Source organism: Scaptodrosophila lebanonensis, unplaced genomic scaffold (genome assembly GCF_003285725.1).
Source record: "Scaptodrosophila lebanonensis strain 11010-0011.00,11010-0021.00 unplaced genomic scaffold, SlebRS2 tig00000024-arrow-pilon, whole genome shotgun sequence".
Taxonomy (NCBI): Eukaryota; Metazoa; Arthropoda; class Insecta; order Diptera; family Drosophilidae; genus Scaptodrosophila; species Scaptodrosophila lebanonensis.
Genome location: NW_022060538.1, coordinates 11,517,905 through 11,538,021, shown reverse-complemented (window position 1 = coordinate 11,538,021; position 20,117 = coordinate 11,517,905). Strand labels below are relative to the sequence as shown.

The window sequence follows — 20,117 nt, the reverse complement described above, 5'->3', positions numbered from 1 at the left end:
TTACATATATCTAAGTGTAATGCAAGCCTGGAGTTGAGAAGACCTAAGCGATCAACAATTATAAATACAAACAAAACATACTTTTTTAAAAATTGTATTTCATTTCAGGTAAATTTAAATTGTATGTTTCATATTGTTCCATGAAAATTAACAGTTAAATTGTGTGAATATATTTTTAAAATTATCAATTGTATTCTATATATTTCACACGTTTTCTGATTTAATATCATTATTTTCATAGGTATTGAAAAGATAGCTTTTGTGCTCAAGAAGAAACATATTTAATTAAAGCTGTTGAAAAAATGTATCAATTTTGCTATCATCCTAACCCTAAGTGAAATCATACAAAATGGCTGAAAAGCATTTTTCATACAAACTTTGAAGCAAGTCCTGTAGCCGAACTGTAACCCATAGCAGAAGCAAAAAGTAGAAGAGCGAACCCCCTCCTCCAGTTTGTGGGCTTAGTACTGGAGTGACATTGTTTCGCTAATAAATTTTCATTTTGATTACGGATTTGGATGAATATTAAAACAAGTAGAGAATTATGTAACATATTGCTGGGTATAACTGAAGTTATATTCAGAAGTACTTGTATATTATGATGATGCCTTTTTTAAGTTCTCATATAATTTAATTAAATGTGCGAACGTGATGAGGACTAGATATTGCCGGCCTGTATTATTATTCCATTATGTTAACAATTCCATCATAACCTATACCTGGGGGATAGTCAATGCGGGATTCAGTTTATACAGCCCATTAAAAACAAAACTTAGTGAACAATGAATGTTATGCTCTGTTCTTTTTTATTGCTTTTTTACACACATTTTCATGCACAAGTGTACATGAAATACTCTAACCGCTCCAAGTTGTTGTTGTTGGGTAAGGTGTTGTTGTTGGGTTAGAGATTGTGGGTGCTGTTGGAAAAGGTGTTGTCGGACCTGGCGTGCTAACATAGCCGTTCTTGAGGCATGAATTCAATTCCTCATAGGTGCTGGTAGTTTGGGTCACATAGACGGTTTCAGCATTGTTAATGCAAATAGTTTGTTGGCTTTCGGCCACATTGTACTGGTCCTTGATTTTGGCAGCAGCATCTGTTGCATTGGACGAAATTCCATAGAATATTTTGGAATCTTCAGCGCTCTGTAACACAGGACTCAGTCCATATTAGTTTTAAATTCTGGTATACTCATATAAATTGATCTTACAGTGTTGGCGATGCATTCGAAGGCAGTGAGACTGCTGTTAGCATTGTTGCAGGACTGAAGACTGTTGCAGGAGTTGTAAATGCTGTTTTGCATGGCCTCACGTTGGGCTTGCCATTGCGTATTTATAGCCGCAGTTGCATTATCGTAGTTGCTCACGCAAACTCCGTATTCAGCTTCGTACTGATCGGTAATGCCACTCAATATCGGACTATAGTAGGAGAAGCAGCTTGGAGAGAAATCCGCATGCACTTCGGCCAGCTGCTTGGTTTCTGCCTTAAGCTTTTCAATTTTCGGATCCACCTTGATTTTCACTTTCAACTGAGCCGCCAGTATCAGGCTAAGGCCGAGCAAGACGAGGAAAAAGGATGTTTTCAATTGCATCTTCATATACACTTGCTTGTTTGCTTTGTGGCTACGAACAAACTTGTCAAGAAGCAAAGATTTCGGTTTCTTTTATATAGCGCCGAGCCCAAGTGATAAATTCAATTGTGTTTCTTTATCTCCAAAATATGTTCTCCGTTATATCACAGCGACTATTAATTGCTCAATCAGTAACTCGTGTTACAAGTAAAAGAGAAATTATTTGTGATTCATTTAACCAGTTGTAATACTTATACACCTTCGGGCTAAGAGGAAATGGGTTGTCTTATCGTCTCCAAGTAATTAAGTAGAATAAACCTTTTCTGAATTTTTTCTTTTCCATCAGCTTGAACTAATATTGTTAGCAATTTGTTTGAGGCGAGTCGATATAGCCATGTCCGTCCGTCTGTCCGCCCGATGGTATGAACGCAAGGATCTCAGAAAGTATGAAAGCTGGAACTACCAAACTTGATATTCAGATTCTCCTAAGACCGAGAAAGTACGAGTTTAAGTTTTTTTTCGATGCACCCCCCCCACTCCCACGCAATTCGTGTTTTTTTTTTCATAACTTACGTAATTTTTGGAATTTCGTACTCAAATTTGGCAAATACCTCCAGTTAGTGATTATGTGTCCATATGTTAAGTTGATTGATTGATTGTTAAGATGATTGGTCAATTTTGAAGAGAGTTATAGCCATAAATAAAATCGCTGTCAATTTAAATATTTTTGAAAATATTTTTTTTTTAATTTTCTTTTTTGTGGAGAGTACAGGATACTGTACTGTCGGGCATGCTCGACTGTAGCGTTCTATCTTGTTTGTAATACATTTGTGACAACGTCACAAACCCTTTTAATGAAATGCAATTTTTCGAATGCCAAATGTCTTTATAGATTTTGGACAACCCTCGTGGACCTCCTCCTCTCACTGAGGATAGAAAAAGTAAATTCACTCTAATATACAAGTAGTACTAAGTGTATATGTACTATCATATATAACGCAAAAATTATGCTGCTCGACTCTTTCAAATTCTGAATAATCCTCCAAACTTGCCCAGTAGGGAATAAGTTTTATTAAATATTTTTCATGTGCGATTGTCTTAGAAAGGCTTTTGGACACCTATTTCTATAGTAGCTATGAAAAATATGCAGAATGTAGGTTAAATAAGGTTAACAAACAAAAAACAAAACTGCAACTAGTAGCTACAATCTTTATCCAATTGCCCGTAAACGACTTTCTAATTATAGAGATAAAGCCTCCCTATCTAGTTACACGATAAGGCGTACAAGTACACAAGTTTAAGAAAACCTTAACAACTAGAACCAATTATGATAGATAAGATGCTGAGCACATCCGCTTACTCGGTCCTATAAAAAGGCAGCGAAGTCGCGCATCTTCACCGTTTTGACTGTGACACAATAGTAAACATTATATTGCCATGTGCTGCAAAGTTGCCTTGTTGGTGTTGTGCCTTGGAGTCGTGGCTCTGGCCGCTAGGCACGAGTTCAAAATCGTAGTGGATCCAAAAATCGATCGTTTGAAAAAGCAAACTGATCTGCTGAGCGCGAGTAATCCCAACCAAGTACCCGATTGCTTCAATACCTACAAGCCGATCCTGACCCAAGCTACAAATCAATATGAAACGGACTTTTCCAAGTGCAGTAGCACCTATGATCAGGCCTCGACCCAGATTGATGCCCAGTGGGCAAGCAACCTTACTCAGATCTCGCAGAATGTAAATACTACATGTGCGGAGATAAATAACTGTGCCAACATTGTGGGCTATATTGAGGCGTTCGAATGTTTCGCCGAGTTGGTAAGTACAATTCCCTATTTAATTATGCATATATTTTTAAAAGCTGTTCCCCTTCTTTTTCAGTCCGCCGCAGACTCAAAGGCTATGTACTCCATTTCGGCCGATGCAAAAAATATTTCCTCAGATATCCAGAATGCGTACCAGACTATTGATTCGCAGCTGGCCGTTTGTGTGAATAACGCAGAGAGTACCTATGTAACAAGTACAACTTCGACTTATGAGCAATTGAACGCATGCTTGAATGGCAATGGCACAGAAACAACAACAGCATGGATCACAACAGATGGTACATGGAACTCAACAGGCACTACATGGAACTCATCTGTTTCTTATGAAAATACCACCGCAAGAAGCATTAACTCTCCATAAAACTCCATTAATCTTGAAGCAGTTCCAACAACGCTTCACCCAAATCGGAAACAATCCTTACCTCTTTTTATCACTTGAAAAATTGAGAGAATATATGTTTTGATTTAGCAAGCTCAACGGGGATATATTTAATTTTTTTTTTTTTTCAACTTTTTATCCAACTACCGGTTCTACTTTTCCCGGGAATTAAAAATGTGCAAAATTTAACTGTCCATTTTCAATTGTGAAAGGTACATGGAACTTACAATCTACATTTATCTAAAAGACTGCTTGTGTGTTCTTTAGCTAAAGCTAAATCAAATAGTTAGCAACAATATATTGTTCAGTGCCATATCTGAATTATGCAGTTAAAACGTTTAAAGGAAGTCACCAACTTACATAGAATTTAATTATTACTGGTTCAGATTCGCTTGGAATACTGTTACAAAGTTGGTTCAGAGACATATCTCTAAAAAATTTTAAAATATAATATATTGAACTTTCTAGTATAGGCTGATGGCATAAATATAAATATAAGGCGATTCTGAATAAGTTTTAAAATATTCTACAAGTATGTCTACAAAAATTATATGAAGCATAGCATTAAATTAAGATCAGCATTTCAAATAGAAATCTAATATTATTCCATAAGAACAACATACTAGGAGACAATTTCGAATTTGAAAATATAATATAAAATTCATAAGAAATCCACTATCCTACCAGGCCTTACGTGCATTTCAGTTATGATCCATAAAAAATTAATTTAGTCTCATTTTCAGACGCCCACCATCATTGCTAAATCAAAATGCATAATACATTTAATGGCAGACAGAAAAATCAACATAACTAATTGCGACTACACAAATAATAATTTATAACACTTCTATGGGCCATAAAAACTGATTATGGAAAGGCAACGCGCCAATAGTATACAAATACATAATAATAACACTAGCTTACAAACTTATAAATGTGTTCGATTCCACTGCATTCAACATGAAAATTATAATTATATCTAAAAATAATGCATGTCTGGAGTTGAGAAGTAAGCAAATAAAGTTGCAGTGATAAGCAGAGTTAAAGTCATTCCTGGGATTAATGAGTTATTATTATATATTAAGAGTGCAATGCTGGTAATACACCGGTAACACTCATAGGTTTATCAGAGAGAAAGTGGAAGTGCATACAGACACATCACATACTTTAGCCTTGGATCTGAGACAGTCTTTATCCAGCTTTCTTCTGGAAGGACAACTAAGACAATCTATTTTGGGAGAAGCATTCCGGTTTATAACGGACGGTTTTTCAAAAACACTCGCCGCGAGAAATCGCAGGAGGACTTTAAGTACAAAGTGAAGCACAAAATATATATATATTTTTCACGAGTTTTGTGATGTAATATCATTCTTTTAATTAGTGATAAAAATATAACTTTTGTACACAAAAATAATAGTTATTTTTAGTTTAGATAAAAGCTCTTGCAAAAATGTATCAATTTTTGAATTATCTTATTTCTCATTTCGCTTGAAATAGTTCCAAAATTTAAACAGACTTTGTGCTTAGGGTATTTTCGAAACTAAACATTTGCAAAATCAACAATAGTTCGTTATTAATTTCTTTAAAAATTGCGGGCGTTGTTAACTAGTGTAATCATACATAATGGCTAAAACAAAAGCAAGAGTTTTATATTAAATAGTCAAGAACAAAAGACAATGTAAATGCGACCTTATTTGCATGCAGCTTAAAAATTGATTGTTAGCTGCAATATAATAGCATAATTTTTAATTTATTATTATAATAAACAAATAGTGTTTGCCACAACAAGAACAACATCCGGCAGCCCGGCAGACCAAGTCAACATAACTACAATTTGTCTGACAGCTTCAGCACAGAGCAGCGATGTGCAACAATAATAATAACAACAACTACAACAACAACAACAATTAGGTGGGCGCGCGCGTTTGGTCGCTCAATTGCCGCCAGTTTGTTGTTTTATGTAAGTTTTTCTAGATCACATTTAAGCGATTCTATCGTAACAATTGTTGGCAGCTTGCCAAAAGCAACAACAACAAGAGCAGTTGAAAACACCTTCGCACATGTGCTAAAGTTACACAAACAACAAAAACAACAACAACAAGAAACATAGCACAGAGTTGTCAGGCGAATGGCCAGTAGTTCTTAGTCAGCGCACCCGCCTTGCCTTTTAAGTCTAAAATTGCAGAAGTAACTGCTGCGGGCGGTGAACGACTAAACCATTTAACATTGACACAAAATCACTGAAAGGTATGCACCCGCAACAACAACAACAGCAACAACAACAACAACAGCGACAGCAGCAACAACTGTTTAAACAAAAGCTCGTAAGGGCTCTATAACTAAACAGTGTCAAAAATATTTGATTTCGCGCTACACAGATCTAAAAACAAAAGGTAAAACACACATTCTAAAAATATTTATCCATTGTCCAATTCTGGGCATTGTGCAGAGTTACTTGAACTGCCCGGTCAGTGCCATTGACGTCGGGCATACGAGTACGAGTATATACTTGTAGATAGCACACATTAGAGCTGTGCGTGATCGTGAAATATTTAAAGCGAATTTTGAATTTCATGTCAAAATTCGTGCCTTTACAACGACCCAGAATCTAATGATTTAAGAAAACAAAAACAAAGACTTGCTTTATGTCGACAAAATAATAAAACCGCTATCAGTACATATATGGAACCACACCTTCAATGAATATAAATTTGTTTGTTTTGAGTAATTTCGGAGAAAACTATAATAAATAATATACAAAAGTTCGCATTTTTTAAACCATGTTCAAAGTTCATGTAATTATTCATTGCAAGATTTAGGGGCCATTTAAAACATTAGCATCATTAAAAATATCCTTCTTTGTCTCAATATACGATTGAGGGACCAATTGAAACCATCATTAAGAATATCTATCCTTTTATTTTTGCCATGCATGAGACAGCTGGAAAATCATATCCAAGTCCGCCATTCACAGGTACGTAATCGATGTGATCTTAGGTGCAGGTTGCGGTCGTAAGGGTCTTATAAATCGTAATAAAAAGATAAAAATCTATAATGTCAACTGGAGAAATGTCCTTCTTTATTTACTTTTAATTGTTAGTTTAATTCAATTGAATTTAATCTTTCTTACCTTCTACCGAACGAACAACCAGCTATCGTTGAAATATAAAATTATTAGAAGCAAACGTAAACAAAGGATTAATAGGATAACCCACGTATATACTTAAAGAACTGCAACACAGCAATTTTATATGCAATTGCCTAGACAATTAACTATTTGCAATGTAAAATCTAAGAAAGCTCGTTACATCTGAGGGTCTTAAGAAATCAATTTGGTGAATATAAGTGATCGTCACGACATTTTTTCCATCACGTGCACAACTCTAATGCATACGTGTACTTGTATACTGCTATGTGGCAGGCACTCATTTAATGAATGAAAATTATGCGTCCACTATTCGCAGCAAATCATAAATTTGGGGCCAACCATGATAGGCAATTATTGTTAATCTTGATTGATTTATCAGTTAGCCAGCATTTTGGCTAATCCTGTTAGACATTCTTTTGCACTTTGCTCGATTAACAGCCATCTGAATGGAATACCAGAGCAGTAAACTATACGCAGCATTCATTTATCATTCAATTGTTCGCCTTTCACAACACCACCAGCTACAAGAGGGAGCGGTGCCCAACACCCACCTCCCTCCCCATTCCCTCTACCGCTACCTTCATTGAATTTCCACGGCTGTCAACTTAGCGGAAGTGTCAACTGCCACTGGTATAGCTACTGCCGCCAAAGTATGGCTTGCCATTTCAAATTAATTGACTCGAACTCAGGCGCTGCCTTTTATTTCTTTATTTTTAATGTTTCATTTTTTTCTGTATTTTGTCACTTTTGCCTTTTGAAATTCTAAACGCTGTGCCCAAAAGGCGTGTAAATTGTCACATGGCGTCTTCGTGTGCGCTCGAAACAAAAACAAAAAAGAACCGATTTCAATGAGTCTTGAGTATCCGCCTTATTCGTGCATACAAGAAAAAAATAAATGCTTCATACACTTGATGCTCATTATATAACAAATAAGCAATAATCTCGCTTTAATGAACACTTTCTGATGCCATACATACTTAGTGTTGTTGTTGCTGCTGTCGGTTTCTAAGTATATCAGGCAGCAGCTCAATTGATTTTGAAGTGCCTTCTCAACGCTTGATTTGTTTTCAAACCTCATTTTAATTAGCCAAATTCCAAGATCATTCTTTTTTCATTATTTTTTCTTTGATTATTTATTTTAGGACTTGAGTTCCCGTTTCTATTTTGGCATTTATTACTATTATGTATCTGATGTTGAATTGGCAACAGTTGACAAATTCTATTGCGTTTCTAATGTCTGGTTAACAATGTTATTATGCAAATTTCGGAAGCATTTTAATAATCCAAAAAATAGAGAATGAAAATATGTTGCTTGGATCTAGACAATTAAGAGCGTCAATGATTAATCAAATACAAACAGGATTTTGTTTCGCATGTTGGAATGTTTGGGCAAAACGAATGACTTAAGGCACGAACTTGCCACCCAAAGTGCACAGACGATGGCAAATTTACATAAAACGTAACATGCTGCCTGCAACTTTTACCCAAAAGTGCACCAACTACAAGTACTTACAACAACAGCGCTAGCGACACGGAAAAAGTTGCCAGCCATATAATAATGAAAATTTTTTGTTTTATCGTGTCAGTCGGTCAAAAGCGAATGGGAAACTGCAGCGCAGGTTGGCCAAAGAGGTGACCAGCTATGCCTACAAATGCTTTCTATCGCCGCTTTATATACATATATATGTACTTATTCAAGGCTCGTGATTTGTGAAAACATTAAATTAAACTAAATGGGCAATTAAAAATAAAAGCTGTTCGGAAAATTGAAGTAAATATGAACGACAAATTATTACTTAAGAAAACAGTAATTGGTATTATGAAGCGTTTGTTTAATCAAAAAGTAGTTTGTCATAGATTACTTGTAAGCCCTAGTAATTTTTTTGATATATCCGATGCTTAAATATATTGATATTAGATATTAAATCTGCACTTTATTCACACACAGCAGCGTTTTACAAAACAAATGTATGCAAATAAAAGATAATTTTTTTCATTATTTTTATGTTTGCAGCAATTTATAAATGAAATTATTTTGAAATTTATTAAAAAATGTCTTTTAAATATTTCATTACAAATTCAAATTATGAAAATGCTTCTAAAAAAAAGGTACAATTGTCGGAGCTGTTCCTATGAAAGCACCCTTTGCTTTACCCTTTGCTATACCCTTTGCTTCCCAGTGCCGATAAGAAATCAATTATTAAATAAATATTTAAATACAAACCACAAAAGATTTGAAAGAAGGATGTTCTTTTCCTGTTTTCAGATATGCTTTAAGTTGCGAAATCTGTCAGTAAGTACTCTTGTTAGAAAGAAAATAAAACATAAATGTTGTCGAAGTTTCCGTCTTAAGTCTTTTGTTTGGCCAGCAATAATTTGGTCAGCTTATACCACAGTCGGCGCGTCTGGGTGTGTGTCTGTAATATGTGTGTGTCTGTGCACTGTGACCAAAGCCAGCTAGCGGCTCTTATTGTGGGCGTTGCGCTGTTGAAAGGAGCAGCCGGAGTTGCTGCCACAGAATGTGTCAGCAATTGCTACTTTTGTGGCTGTTGTTGTCAAGTCGCTGCCATTGTTTAATTGTGTCAGCGAAATGGTCAGATCAAAAGACATCGAGTGGCTAACCACCCGCTGCTCTCAGCTGTGCACCACAATGCGGGCGGTCAATTGTGCAAGTCCCAATTGCGCCAATTTCCTCAGTATATTTATAAATATCAGCTGATATCACATTACTTGTCACTATTTACATTGCATGCACCGTATACGTGTTGTACTATATATCGGATAAATGCAGCCAACGATCTTCAGGCCCAAAACAAAGTACGGCCCACATTAGGGCCGCTCAATGCCAAAGCTCTGCTCGAGATTGCCAATTTTATGGAAACTTCAAATGCTGCTCTCTAGCTGACATAATAACACACATTTATTAATTATACAGCAGGCACACAATCAAACAAACAAACAGCTGCAGCAAGAACAACAACAACATCAGCTTTAAAATTGTCTGCAACATTTTGCGTTTTGTTAATCGCTAGATAACTATATGAAAAACTACAGTCCCACTTGCCTAATTTCTTCTTTATATATGAATGGAAAATATAATGAAAATAAAATATGTATTTATTTATATATTTAAATACACCTTTCCTAGCCATGATAAATAGGTTTCTGTAAAGACTCCCTCTATTTAGTGAGAAACCTGGCGCTCTTGAAAATAGCTATCAATCACAGACTTTATCTTTTCATAGTTGGACAATCTTCACCTCCAAGCCAATCTTCCAAGTTTACAAAAATGAAATAATACGAAAGGGCTACATCTCGCAAATAGAGTATGTGATCATGAAGATTTATTTTAGATGACAAATAACACTTGATTCAAGCACTCCCATATTTACAAGTTCACTAAAAAATTAAGCAATAAGATAAGTACTCTAGACCCTAACTTTTTAGACAGCATTTGCCATCTACTACTTGTATATACGCCAGGTTTATGCGTCAAGTTGGTTCGAGCTGCTCTTATTTTTTCAAAGTTTGATTTTATTAAGCACCTTTAGTTCAGACATGGTTAGAATGAGATGAGATTAATTAATTAATTAATATTATTTAGATCTGTTTCTATTTCAGCTCCTTAAAAAACCTGCACCCAAATTTATGAAATCCCCCAAAAATTGAATACATCGCCCTCAAATTACAACTAAAGGCAATTTGCTTTTTTTTTGTATTTCTGATTGTAGAACTTTTTACATTTAACAATAAATTCAGAAATAGTTTAAGAGTTGCACCAAAAATATGTAAATTTTAAATTCTCACATTAGTTCTTTAAAGGTTTATTTAAATTCTGATTTAATGAAGCTGGACTGTATCGTGTACTGCAAAAGAAAAGTTGCCTTTAGAATGTGGTTGCAACAACGTCAGCGTCCGCGTTAGCAGCACCGCCGCACCCCACACACCTTTCTGTGTATAATTTGCAAATTGCAGTCGACGTCGACGTACCGTCGCAGCCGCTGCCGCCGTTGCCTGCGCTGCCGCCATCGTCATCGTCTCCGTCTCGCCAGCACAATCGGCAGTTGCGCATAACCGCGCACAGATCGCGTGCAATTATTTACCTTACTCTAGTCTGATTCAGTTTACTTCACTTAGCTATGGACTGTGCCTTTGTGTGTGTCTAATGAGCAGTCAATAGAGTCCGGTCGTCCAATCGTCTATTCGTTTATTTGTCTGTCGTTAGCCACAGCCACAGCCCCAGCCCCACAAGCAGACATTAACCAACTGTGGTAAAATTAATAAAAATGCGCTCGCCAGCTCGCATTATGGATGATTTGAAGCAATAAATACAAAATAACGCGCTCGCAATTAAATCATTTTTCAAAACTATTGCATTGCCCCATTGAGCGATTGACTTGCATTGCATTTGGATTTTGAATTGGTTCGGATTGCATTATATGGGACAGGAGAGACGCATGAGAAATGAAGCTACTTTGCCAGGCAAAGCTAAGTAAATTAATGGGATATGCGCAAAATTATGCTCAAAATTGCATAAAACCTCAATTGGACTATTTCGAGCATACAATTTGAAATTTCTTATGCAAATTACATACTATGTTATGAAATTTCATTCTGAATAGTTGGCGCTCAATAAGCTGGCTTCGCGAATATAAGCTTGTTGTACAAGCCTTGGAGATCAATTCAAATAGTCGATGTTTAACAATGAATATCTATAGTTTTTTTTTGTTTTTTTTTTTCATTTTTATTGATGTTTAAATCTAACATCTTTTTTGGCACATTGCTCATTTTTATAGAAAGAACTTATATGTTTCTTTAGCTGTTCATGGCATATTTATCATTGAAAGAACTAAGTGAAAGTTTAATAGCTGCAAAGGCTCCCAATTGTTAGTCAATAATCTGTGTTCACTAAGCTTGATGTATTAATTATAATCATATTAATTATACAAGATGCTATCACATAAGCAATTCAATCTTCATTCTTAATTACCAATTCATTCAATTAAAATTGGATTAATAAGTATACTATTTATAGACAGATTTCGACTCAAAAATTACGTGGAATTTAAAGACTCACCAGTAGTAGGAAGACCCAGCTAAGGTACCAGCGAAAGTGTGTCATGCTGTATGTGTTTGTTTGTATATTTATATCCTCCAGTTCTGCCTGCCTTCCTCTTCCGCTCTCTCGCTACGGCTTTAATTGCACTTATAAATTCTGATGTAGGGCGTACAAGTTAATGTCGTTCTTAAAAGCCGTCTTGCCTTATTTCTTCTTTAGCCGCTAGTTGACTTTCTCTGCACGTGATTCATTCATTCATTTGGCGAGGCCGTATTTGGTTTGAATCATGATCATGCCGAAGCCACATTGGACGTCAGTTGGTCGTACTTAGTTGTTCCTGTCCAGTCGATGTGATATTTAAACTTGGCTTTGTTTAATGACTGCAATTAAGGAAAAGAATGAATTAATTAGTATGATAATATATGTACGCATATATCGCAAGTAAGGCGGCATTAAGAGCTTTTTAAATGCCAACCAATGAATTGCAAGCTAACAACTATAAATTAATTTGAACAATTTACTACGCATCCCAAGAAAAGAAAACAAACTAATATATACTTTTACCCTCCTCCTCGGAGGGTATAAAGAGACGAACAAAAGTGACAGTCATTGCCACAAGTATTTTAAATGTACATTAATATTAACAAACAAATACCAAGTAAAAAAGTAAGTAAAGTAAAGGAGTAAAGTATACGAGAAAAGTAAGAAATAATAATTCATTTTGTTTGGCACAGCGACGAGAAAACCAGATGAGAAAACGATGAGAAAAACACATCTTTAAATGTCAAGGTGCATTTCACACTCGAAATATTTTTGCTGCAAATACAATCTTATTCAGCACTTGCAGCTAATTTGAACAGTGACCCAAACAAATACATATACCAACTCATTACCCAGCAGTTCTCCAAACTAGTGTCATGCGCAGAGTTTAAAAATCTTCTAAGAAACATTTTGTATATTTTAATATTTGTATACCCCCTAGCCGAAAGCTAAAAAGAGTATAAACGAAGCATCTCTAAACGCAAAAAGTATATACATTCAGCATTACAATAGAAATCGATCTAGACGTCTGTCCATTCACCTGTCCATTTGTCTGTCTGTATGACAGCCTGATACAGATATTGCACTTTCTTGTTTAAAGATCAAAATTCATTTTTGCTTTCCAGAAAGCGTTGCAAACACGTTTTCCATGAAATATATATATGTATATATTTGTAGATATTAATTTTTGTTGGTAATTCGCAAAGCTCATTAGAATACAGACATGTATGTATATAAGCTATCAGTCTGGTAACGCACAGACATACTATATCAGATAAGTTACTTATACATATTGTTGTCAATAAATGAGGAGAATCATTTCTTCTTCTATCTTTATATTGCAATTTATAACCACAAAGTGTGTAAATATCGGTTTTCGTTAATCGAAGGAGATAATGGGTCACCCATATTTGCGTTAGGTTCGGAAAATATATTATTTAATTTATAGTAAAATGTTCATTAACTTGGGTATCACATTAAAGATATATTATATAATTTGTAATTTTTAACAATTTTCTGAAATTGGGAAGTTGGGAATTATAACTTATTCTAATGATTTACCAATCGAGCCACTAATTGACTGGGAACAATAGCCACTTGTAGAACCACAGGGGTCTGAGTCACGGCATTTTTGTGAATGCGAATCATTGAACTTGTCTCACAAGTTGCAACGACGAGCCCAGCCGGCGACTTTGGCAGATGTTGCCACGACTGGTTTGTCTGTCGATTTGCGGTTTCAACATACATACGGTTTTGTTTTTTTCGTTTTGTTCATAATTAATGGCAAATATTTTGATAGGTTTTGCCTGTTGTTAGCCACAAATACAATTGGAATATTGTTGAATCGATGCAGCGAAACATTATTGGTCAAAGATTTTCTCAAAAATGAAGAAACAGAAAAAGCACCCGAGGCGCACATTAGCCTTTAAAAAGCGCCCTTTGCACGCTTTAATCGCAAAATATATATTTCATTGAAACCATATGGTAATTAGCAGCGTTCAGAGCTCCGGCATTTCCGCTGCCAAGAAGATATCATAAACAAAATAAATTTTCAGCAAAATGTATGTAATTAAGCACTAAAACGAATGCTAAAAAAAAAATAATAATAACAAAGATGAAAAACCAACAAGCTTCAACAGACAGGCCACTAAAATAGTTACTCAAACGAATGGCGACAACAAAACAACAACCTTAGCCAGTCAGTCATCGATGGCAGTGCCTAGCCAAACAAAACCAGTTCTAATTCTAATTCTTATCAGGTTCTTCGCGTTCATATAATTACTCTTAGTCTTAGTTCAATGTCTGCGTTTATTCGACTTTAATTACAAAAGAATTTTGTGTGTAGGTATTCAAAAAAAAATCAAACAACTGAAACGAAAAGTAAAGAAACAACGAAACAAAGTGTTATGACCAAATGCGTTTGACTCTTGGCTCATTAAAAATGAAAGTTTGGTGGTCAAAAAGCTAAATTCTGCTCATTAATTAGCCAACGCAATGCGATGCTTAGTTTAACTTTTTCTCTAGCGTTCGCTGTTCTGGCCAATGCGTGAACTCAAGTCTACGACCGGCGTTTTTTTTAGCCCCTATTGTTATTGTTATTTTATGTTAATGTGTTTTTTTTCGCTGAGATTTTATTGGCGCTTAGTGACGCATTCTTTGACGTGTTTGGCTTTTGACAGCTAAACAGTCGTTGGCACTACACCTTTTTGCTGGCTTATGTAACACGTTTCAATTGTTTTACAACGTAAAACCACTTTTACAGTGACCTAGTGTGGGTTGTAGTTGACGTAAAAGACCCACCAGCTAGCAGCCTCTTTCTATAATATTCGCTTATTATTTAATTGGCAGCAAGATGATTTATGGAGTTACGCAATGAAATCGCACGATCTGAATTGAGACTCTGAATATTCAGCTCCAAGATGATCCGTTTCCGTTGGCAAATAATTGTGGACTTGATTAAAAAAACATTTTACACAAGGACCGTAGAAGCACTGATTTAAAGCACTCGGAAAAATCATTAACGATTGATTACATAAACTATATAAATATAAATATTTAAGAGATTCAAGCAGCACAAAGAATGGCAATTCTCAAAATGAAAAACATAACAAGGCGAAAACTGATGTTCAACTTCATCTTCAAATAAAGTTTTGCTTTTATGCTGCTGCCTGCTCGCCAGGACTCCATTTAAGCAGATAATATACGCCTGCAGTAATGCCTGACTACACAAATTATATGATTGCATGAGCTCAGGATTTGCGCGTTATATTGCCGGCCCAGTTTCTAACTCTATCTATGAGCCGCCCGTCATCAGAGACCTTATTCAAACGTTGGACACATTATATAAAAATAACTTTATTAATTAAAGCCTGATGCTACTATTTATTAATAACAATCAATCACGCATTGATGGATCTCAGTAAAATAAAAAAATCCTTGATTTTTTGATTCAAACATTCGATAGTTTCTTTAGTTTCTTATAAATCAATCAAAACTACCATTAACAAATGGAAATGTTTACAATTTTTCAAACAACGAAGTATGGAAATAATTAAAAATTTGCAATATTTTAAAAATGCTGAAACTCTTTAAGCTATTTAACTTAAACTAATAAACAATACATAATTGAACACAAAATAATGATAGTTAATTTTTAAATTAAATTTCATACTCGCAACTTGACGGCTTAGCAATTGTTTAAATAATTGTAATCAAGCTTCAAATTTCAATTCAACATTCTTGAAGGTACCAGGATATCAAAGTGTAAAATTATTGTAAATGAACAGAGATTTAACCAATATCAAAAATTTCTAAAACAGCGCTGTATATAATGTTAACCCTTTTTGGTTATAACAATTTAACCCACATACTCGTATGGTGAATAATTGCATGTGGCTGGGTTTAATTTGCATGATTAGCTGCACGGTGATTGGCATTAAGAAAGTAAAAGTCAGCACGTTTCGTTTTATTGACTAGCAACTTACTAGTCAGACTGACTTCACTTTAGTTCACACACTAATTCGATGCTAAATGTCTCAAATCAAAGCGCATATATTCTGTTATTAAGCTAATAACTCTGCATGCTCGTAAGTTTCGTTCAATGTTGACTGAGGGAATGACGGATTGACGAAATGAGTAAATGAATCAATGACTGCACCCATAATCAGCTGCTAGACGCAGCAGCGCAGGTTAAGGCCAAAAACGCAAAAGTTTCTTTGCCATTGTCGACTAACACAGACACATACGAGTATATATGGATGTATGTATGTATGTATGTACGAGTGTGTGGCAGCCCCTTTGGCGTTACAAATTAGTGTGATACCTGCTAGTATATAAATTAGAATGCTAATCGATAGATATGAGGGTACGCCCTGAAAAACCAACAGCCACTGGCAACAGCAAAATACAAATAAAGAAAAAAACACTACACTGGACAACAAACGCTTAACACTTTGTTGATCGCAGCAATTCCGGTTAATAAACTTGATTTAAAACCAGAAGTGAAAAGCAAAGTCAACATACAATCAATTGCCACTAAGTACGTACATACATACGTAAATAAGTACAATAGAAATGTGTAACAAATGCGATGTTGGTCCGCACCCGCAAAGCGCGTTACAGCAACAAAAAACAACGCACGCGCAGCAAATTGGCCAAAACAAGTGTAGTACTTTGTGACAAATTGTCAAACATTCTCAAAATAAAATATAACATATGTATATACATACATATATATATATAAGAGTTATACAAAAACGGCAATTGTCGCGCGACGAGGCACAAATAAAAATGTTGCGATCGTTGCAATTCATTAACGGCCGTCTCAACGGTTGAGGGACGGACAGCCTCAAAGCCAAACACACTCCAAAACTTTACCATATACCCGTATACATTATATAGTATGCATAAACATACATCATATCCACAGTTATGGAGCTGCGCTAATTGGAACGCTTTAAGTTGTTCGCATTTCCATGGAATTTCTTAAAGAGTTGATTGCACTTTTTACAAAAGTGTCAGCCATGGCTTTTATATTTTGATTGTTGTCTTTGTTATTTAGGTTTTTAACGCACATTGCCACAAAGCTACACTTACACAACTTTTTTCCTTTTATTTTATTAAAATGTGCACTAAGAAATAGTTTTAGGGCCTTAATTCCTAATTCTCCAAATTCACATTTCTCCCAAATCAAACAAGTATTCTTCAGAATGATAGGCAACTCTGACATTGTTTTCAATTTCTCCAAATTCACATTTCGCCAAATCAAACAAGTATTCTTCAGAGAGATAGGAACCTCTGACATTGTATTCAATTTCGTCATTTGCCACTGAAGTTGCAATTGTTTACGCATTGAAAAATAAATTCGATTTCAAACCAGCTCTTTTTTTCCTTACAAATAATCTTAAATATATATTTTTTTTAAATCTATTTCAATCAATACATGATCATACATTTAAAGTTGTATGTTCAATTTTTTGATAATCAAGTTCATAATCATAAGCTCGTTGTTTGCAAAAATTATGTGGCCGACTAAATGACACCACGACGCCCCGACCATTTAAAAAATCAAGAGAATGGAAATAGACAGACAATTTGGAGATATCGGAGAAAAATATAAAATAATTTTGTATGTAATTTGTTTTTTATTGTGTCGAAGGCATTAATAGAAGTTATTCTATAGTTTTTCTTAGGCTTTCTTACCTTATTAGTTGAAGTTATAACGTAGTATTATTACATATCTTCAGTTTAATTTATAATATTAATAATATAATATAAATCATAGTTTTTGTAATATGTATCGGCGGCACTATTTGTTGATTTATTAAATAAATAAAATATTGCATAGGTTCAGTATTATATTAACCAACGAAGTTATTAATGAAATAAAATTTAAAAACGATACTTCTTGCTGCTGCGTAGTTGTAATATAAGCCAATAAACACAAAATTAAAAAATCGACATAAAAAATCATAAAAATAAAATATTTTAAAACGAAAATAGAAACATAATGCCTGGTCAGCTCAGCTGCCGAGCATGAAGTGAATAAAACTAAAAAGCAGCACAAGGAATTTTATACAATTTGATAGCTCAACTTAGATGTGTACATGTATTTACAACACTTTAATCAGAGTTGCAACTAGAGAATTCTTAGTGTTGAAAAGCAGTTACAAAATTCCTGTCCTATTCAGCAACGTGAACTTAAATAAAACAGAATTTAAAAATATTTTCACCGTTCTGTTAGTTTAAAGCATAGACATATGCAGAAATTTTGAATGAATGTATAAAAACGCCTTAGTTGAATAGTAATAGTTGATATAGTTATGTATTTATACTTTTTTTCAGTTGTCCTTCGAATGTAAAAGAAGTATTTTTGTAACGTACTGGTGGACTTTAAAAAAGATATCACAATTCAAAAAACGGCAGAAATCCTCAGAGATTCGAGGTTTAAGGTCACATTTTAACAAACATGCGACAAAAATATAAAATGTAGATAAATTGAAATTCTTCAGAGATTTTAAAGAAATGATAACTAATAATGAAGACACCTAATTGAATAACAACGTTAATTGATAATCTAAGACGGAGGCAGGAAGAAATGATAATTGGATGACAACATTAATTGATAATCTAAGACGAAGACAAAACTCCCAGGGGCACATAGATGATCTGCTGATCGAGGTGGACATTATATTAAGTGTTGAAGGCACAACATTTCGCAACATTCACTTGATCGTCCTTCCAAAACTGTATTTTGATCATCTTGTACTCTATTCCTTCAAAAGCATCTTCGTTTTTTCTCTGCGTGCATTCATGAATGTGCAGAAAAAAGTGCAACCAGTTTGTCAGTTTACCAACTTTTCAGTTTGTCATTTTGTCTTACACTATTTACAAAATGTGCGACGCGTTCTCTTGGTCGTTGTTATTATTGCAGTCTCTAATTGTTTTGGCCAAAGCTCAACATGATTGTTACTGCCGCTTTTATAAAGTGTTTGTTGGGCTTTGATAAACAAAACCAACCACTGTGTACATTGCAATTTAGCATTTAATAATAATTTGTTTTAAAAATTGTTAAACGAGTTTCGAAGCACGCCACTGCCTCAGCTCCCAACGTTTTGGTTAGTTATTTTTCTTTTTTTTTGCAATCATGGACGGCACAGAATTTCAGCAAAAGTGTAGTAATGGAAATCGTAATTATTTAGTTGCTTGATGTTTAATTATTGATTGTGGATGTGCCAAGAATTTTCAGACACGTGCGCAGAAGTGTGAAAAGTCTTGTTTTACAAAATTCAAGTCTATTAATTGCATACAAAAATATGTGACTTAGCCTTGTCGATTTTCGTTAATTGCTTCATTATTGGAAGTTAATTGTATACTATTAATTAATGGCTATATTTTCTTGACTATCAAAATAATGAAGCACAATTCTGTTTATTTTGAAGACCATATTTTTGAAAAAGTAAAGTAAAATATCATTTTTAAATATTGATGTCGGAAGGTAAGTATACATAAAGTAAGTAATTGTAAACTTTCAAAATAAATCTGAACAAAAAATATATATATACATATATAGCTTAAATTCAGATATTTTAAAATCCCAATTTAACTTTTCTCAGTCTTCTTTATAGTATACTTGTCTCTATGTACTAGTACATCTAAAGATATGGCTTTTCTCACTTTCTTAAATGCCAAAAATTTCCGGTTCCTTTAACTAAACAAAAAGCTGCCTAAAGAGGTTCATTATAAAAATATTTTTAAATTTCCCCAAATAAAAAAAAATTACAATAATTGAAATGAATAGCAATTATATTTCAAAATCATTATAAGAGTAAGCCATCACAGCATTCATTTGTGCCCATTTGCATGGCTTAAGTCCTTCAAACACATTGGTACATTCATGCGCATATCACAACCCAGCCCTAATTACACAAAACCGTCAATTGCTGGCTGTAATACAAAACCCTAACAAGATATGGCGCGTTAAAATTATAGCCCCACATAAGGGCCAACACTACAAACGCCCAATTTTTCAAGCTCCACATCATTTGTCCATCAAAATAAAAGAAGAAAAACTAAATGGAGTTCAAAACAAAGAGTTGAC

General features: G+C 34.5%; 2 protein-coding genes across 2 annotated transcripts; one reads left to right on the top strand and one right to left on the bottom strand.

The window, feature by feature from the left end:
- Nucleotides 1-713: 713 nt before the first annotated feature.
- On the bottom strand, nucleotides 714-1,589 carry LOC115620273. The gene is made up of 3 exons (XM_030513440.1): nucleotides 1,209-1,589; nucleotides 955-1,143; nucleotides 714-719 (listed from the first exon to the last, which is right to left on the bottom strand). The coding sequence occupies exons 1-3, from the start codon at nucleotides 1,587-1,589 to the stop codon at nucleotides 714-716; spliced, it is 576 nt and encodes a 191-aa protein (XP_030369300.1).
- A 1,416-nt stretch (nucleotides 1,590-3,005) lies between these two features.
- On the top strand, nucleotides 3,006-3,752 carry LOC115620272. The gene is made up of 2 exons (XM_030513439.1): nucleotides 3,006-3,383; nucleotides 3,447-3,752. Exons 1-2 carry the CDS (start codon nucleotides 3,006-3,008, stop codon nucleotides 3,750-3,752), a joined length of 684 nt encoding a protein of 227 aa, XP_030369299.1.
- The last annotated feature ends 16,365 nt before the right edge of the window (nucleotides 3,753-20,117 follow it).

What these genes read in the sequence shown, in the direction of transcription:
- LOC115620273 (XM_030513440.1), bottom strand. Translation starts at nt 1,589, where the DNA reads ATGCAATTGAAAACATCCTTTTTCCTCGTCTTGCTCGGCCTTAGCCTG. An exon ending in TCGAATGCATCGCCAACACT is followed by an intron (nt 1,144 to 1,208) that starts GTAAGATCAATT and finishes CCTGTGTTACAG; the next exon opens with AGCGCTGAAGATTCCAAAAT.
- LOC115620272 (XM_030513439.1), top strand. Translation starts at nt 3,006, where the DNA reads ATGTGCTGCAAAGTTGCCTTGTTGGTGTTGTGCCTTGGAGTCGTGGCT. An exon ending in TCGAATGTTTCGCCGAGTTG is followed by an intron (nt 3,384 to 3,446) that starts GTAAGTACAATT and finishes CTTCTTTTTCAG; the next exon opens with TCCGCCGCAGACTCAAAGGC.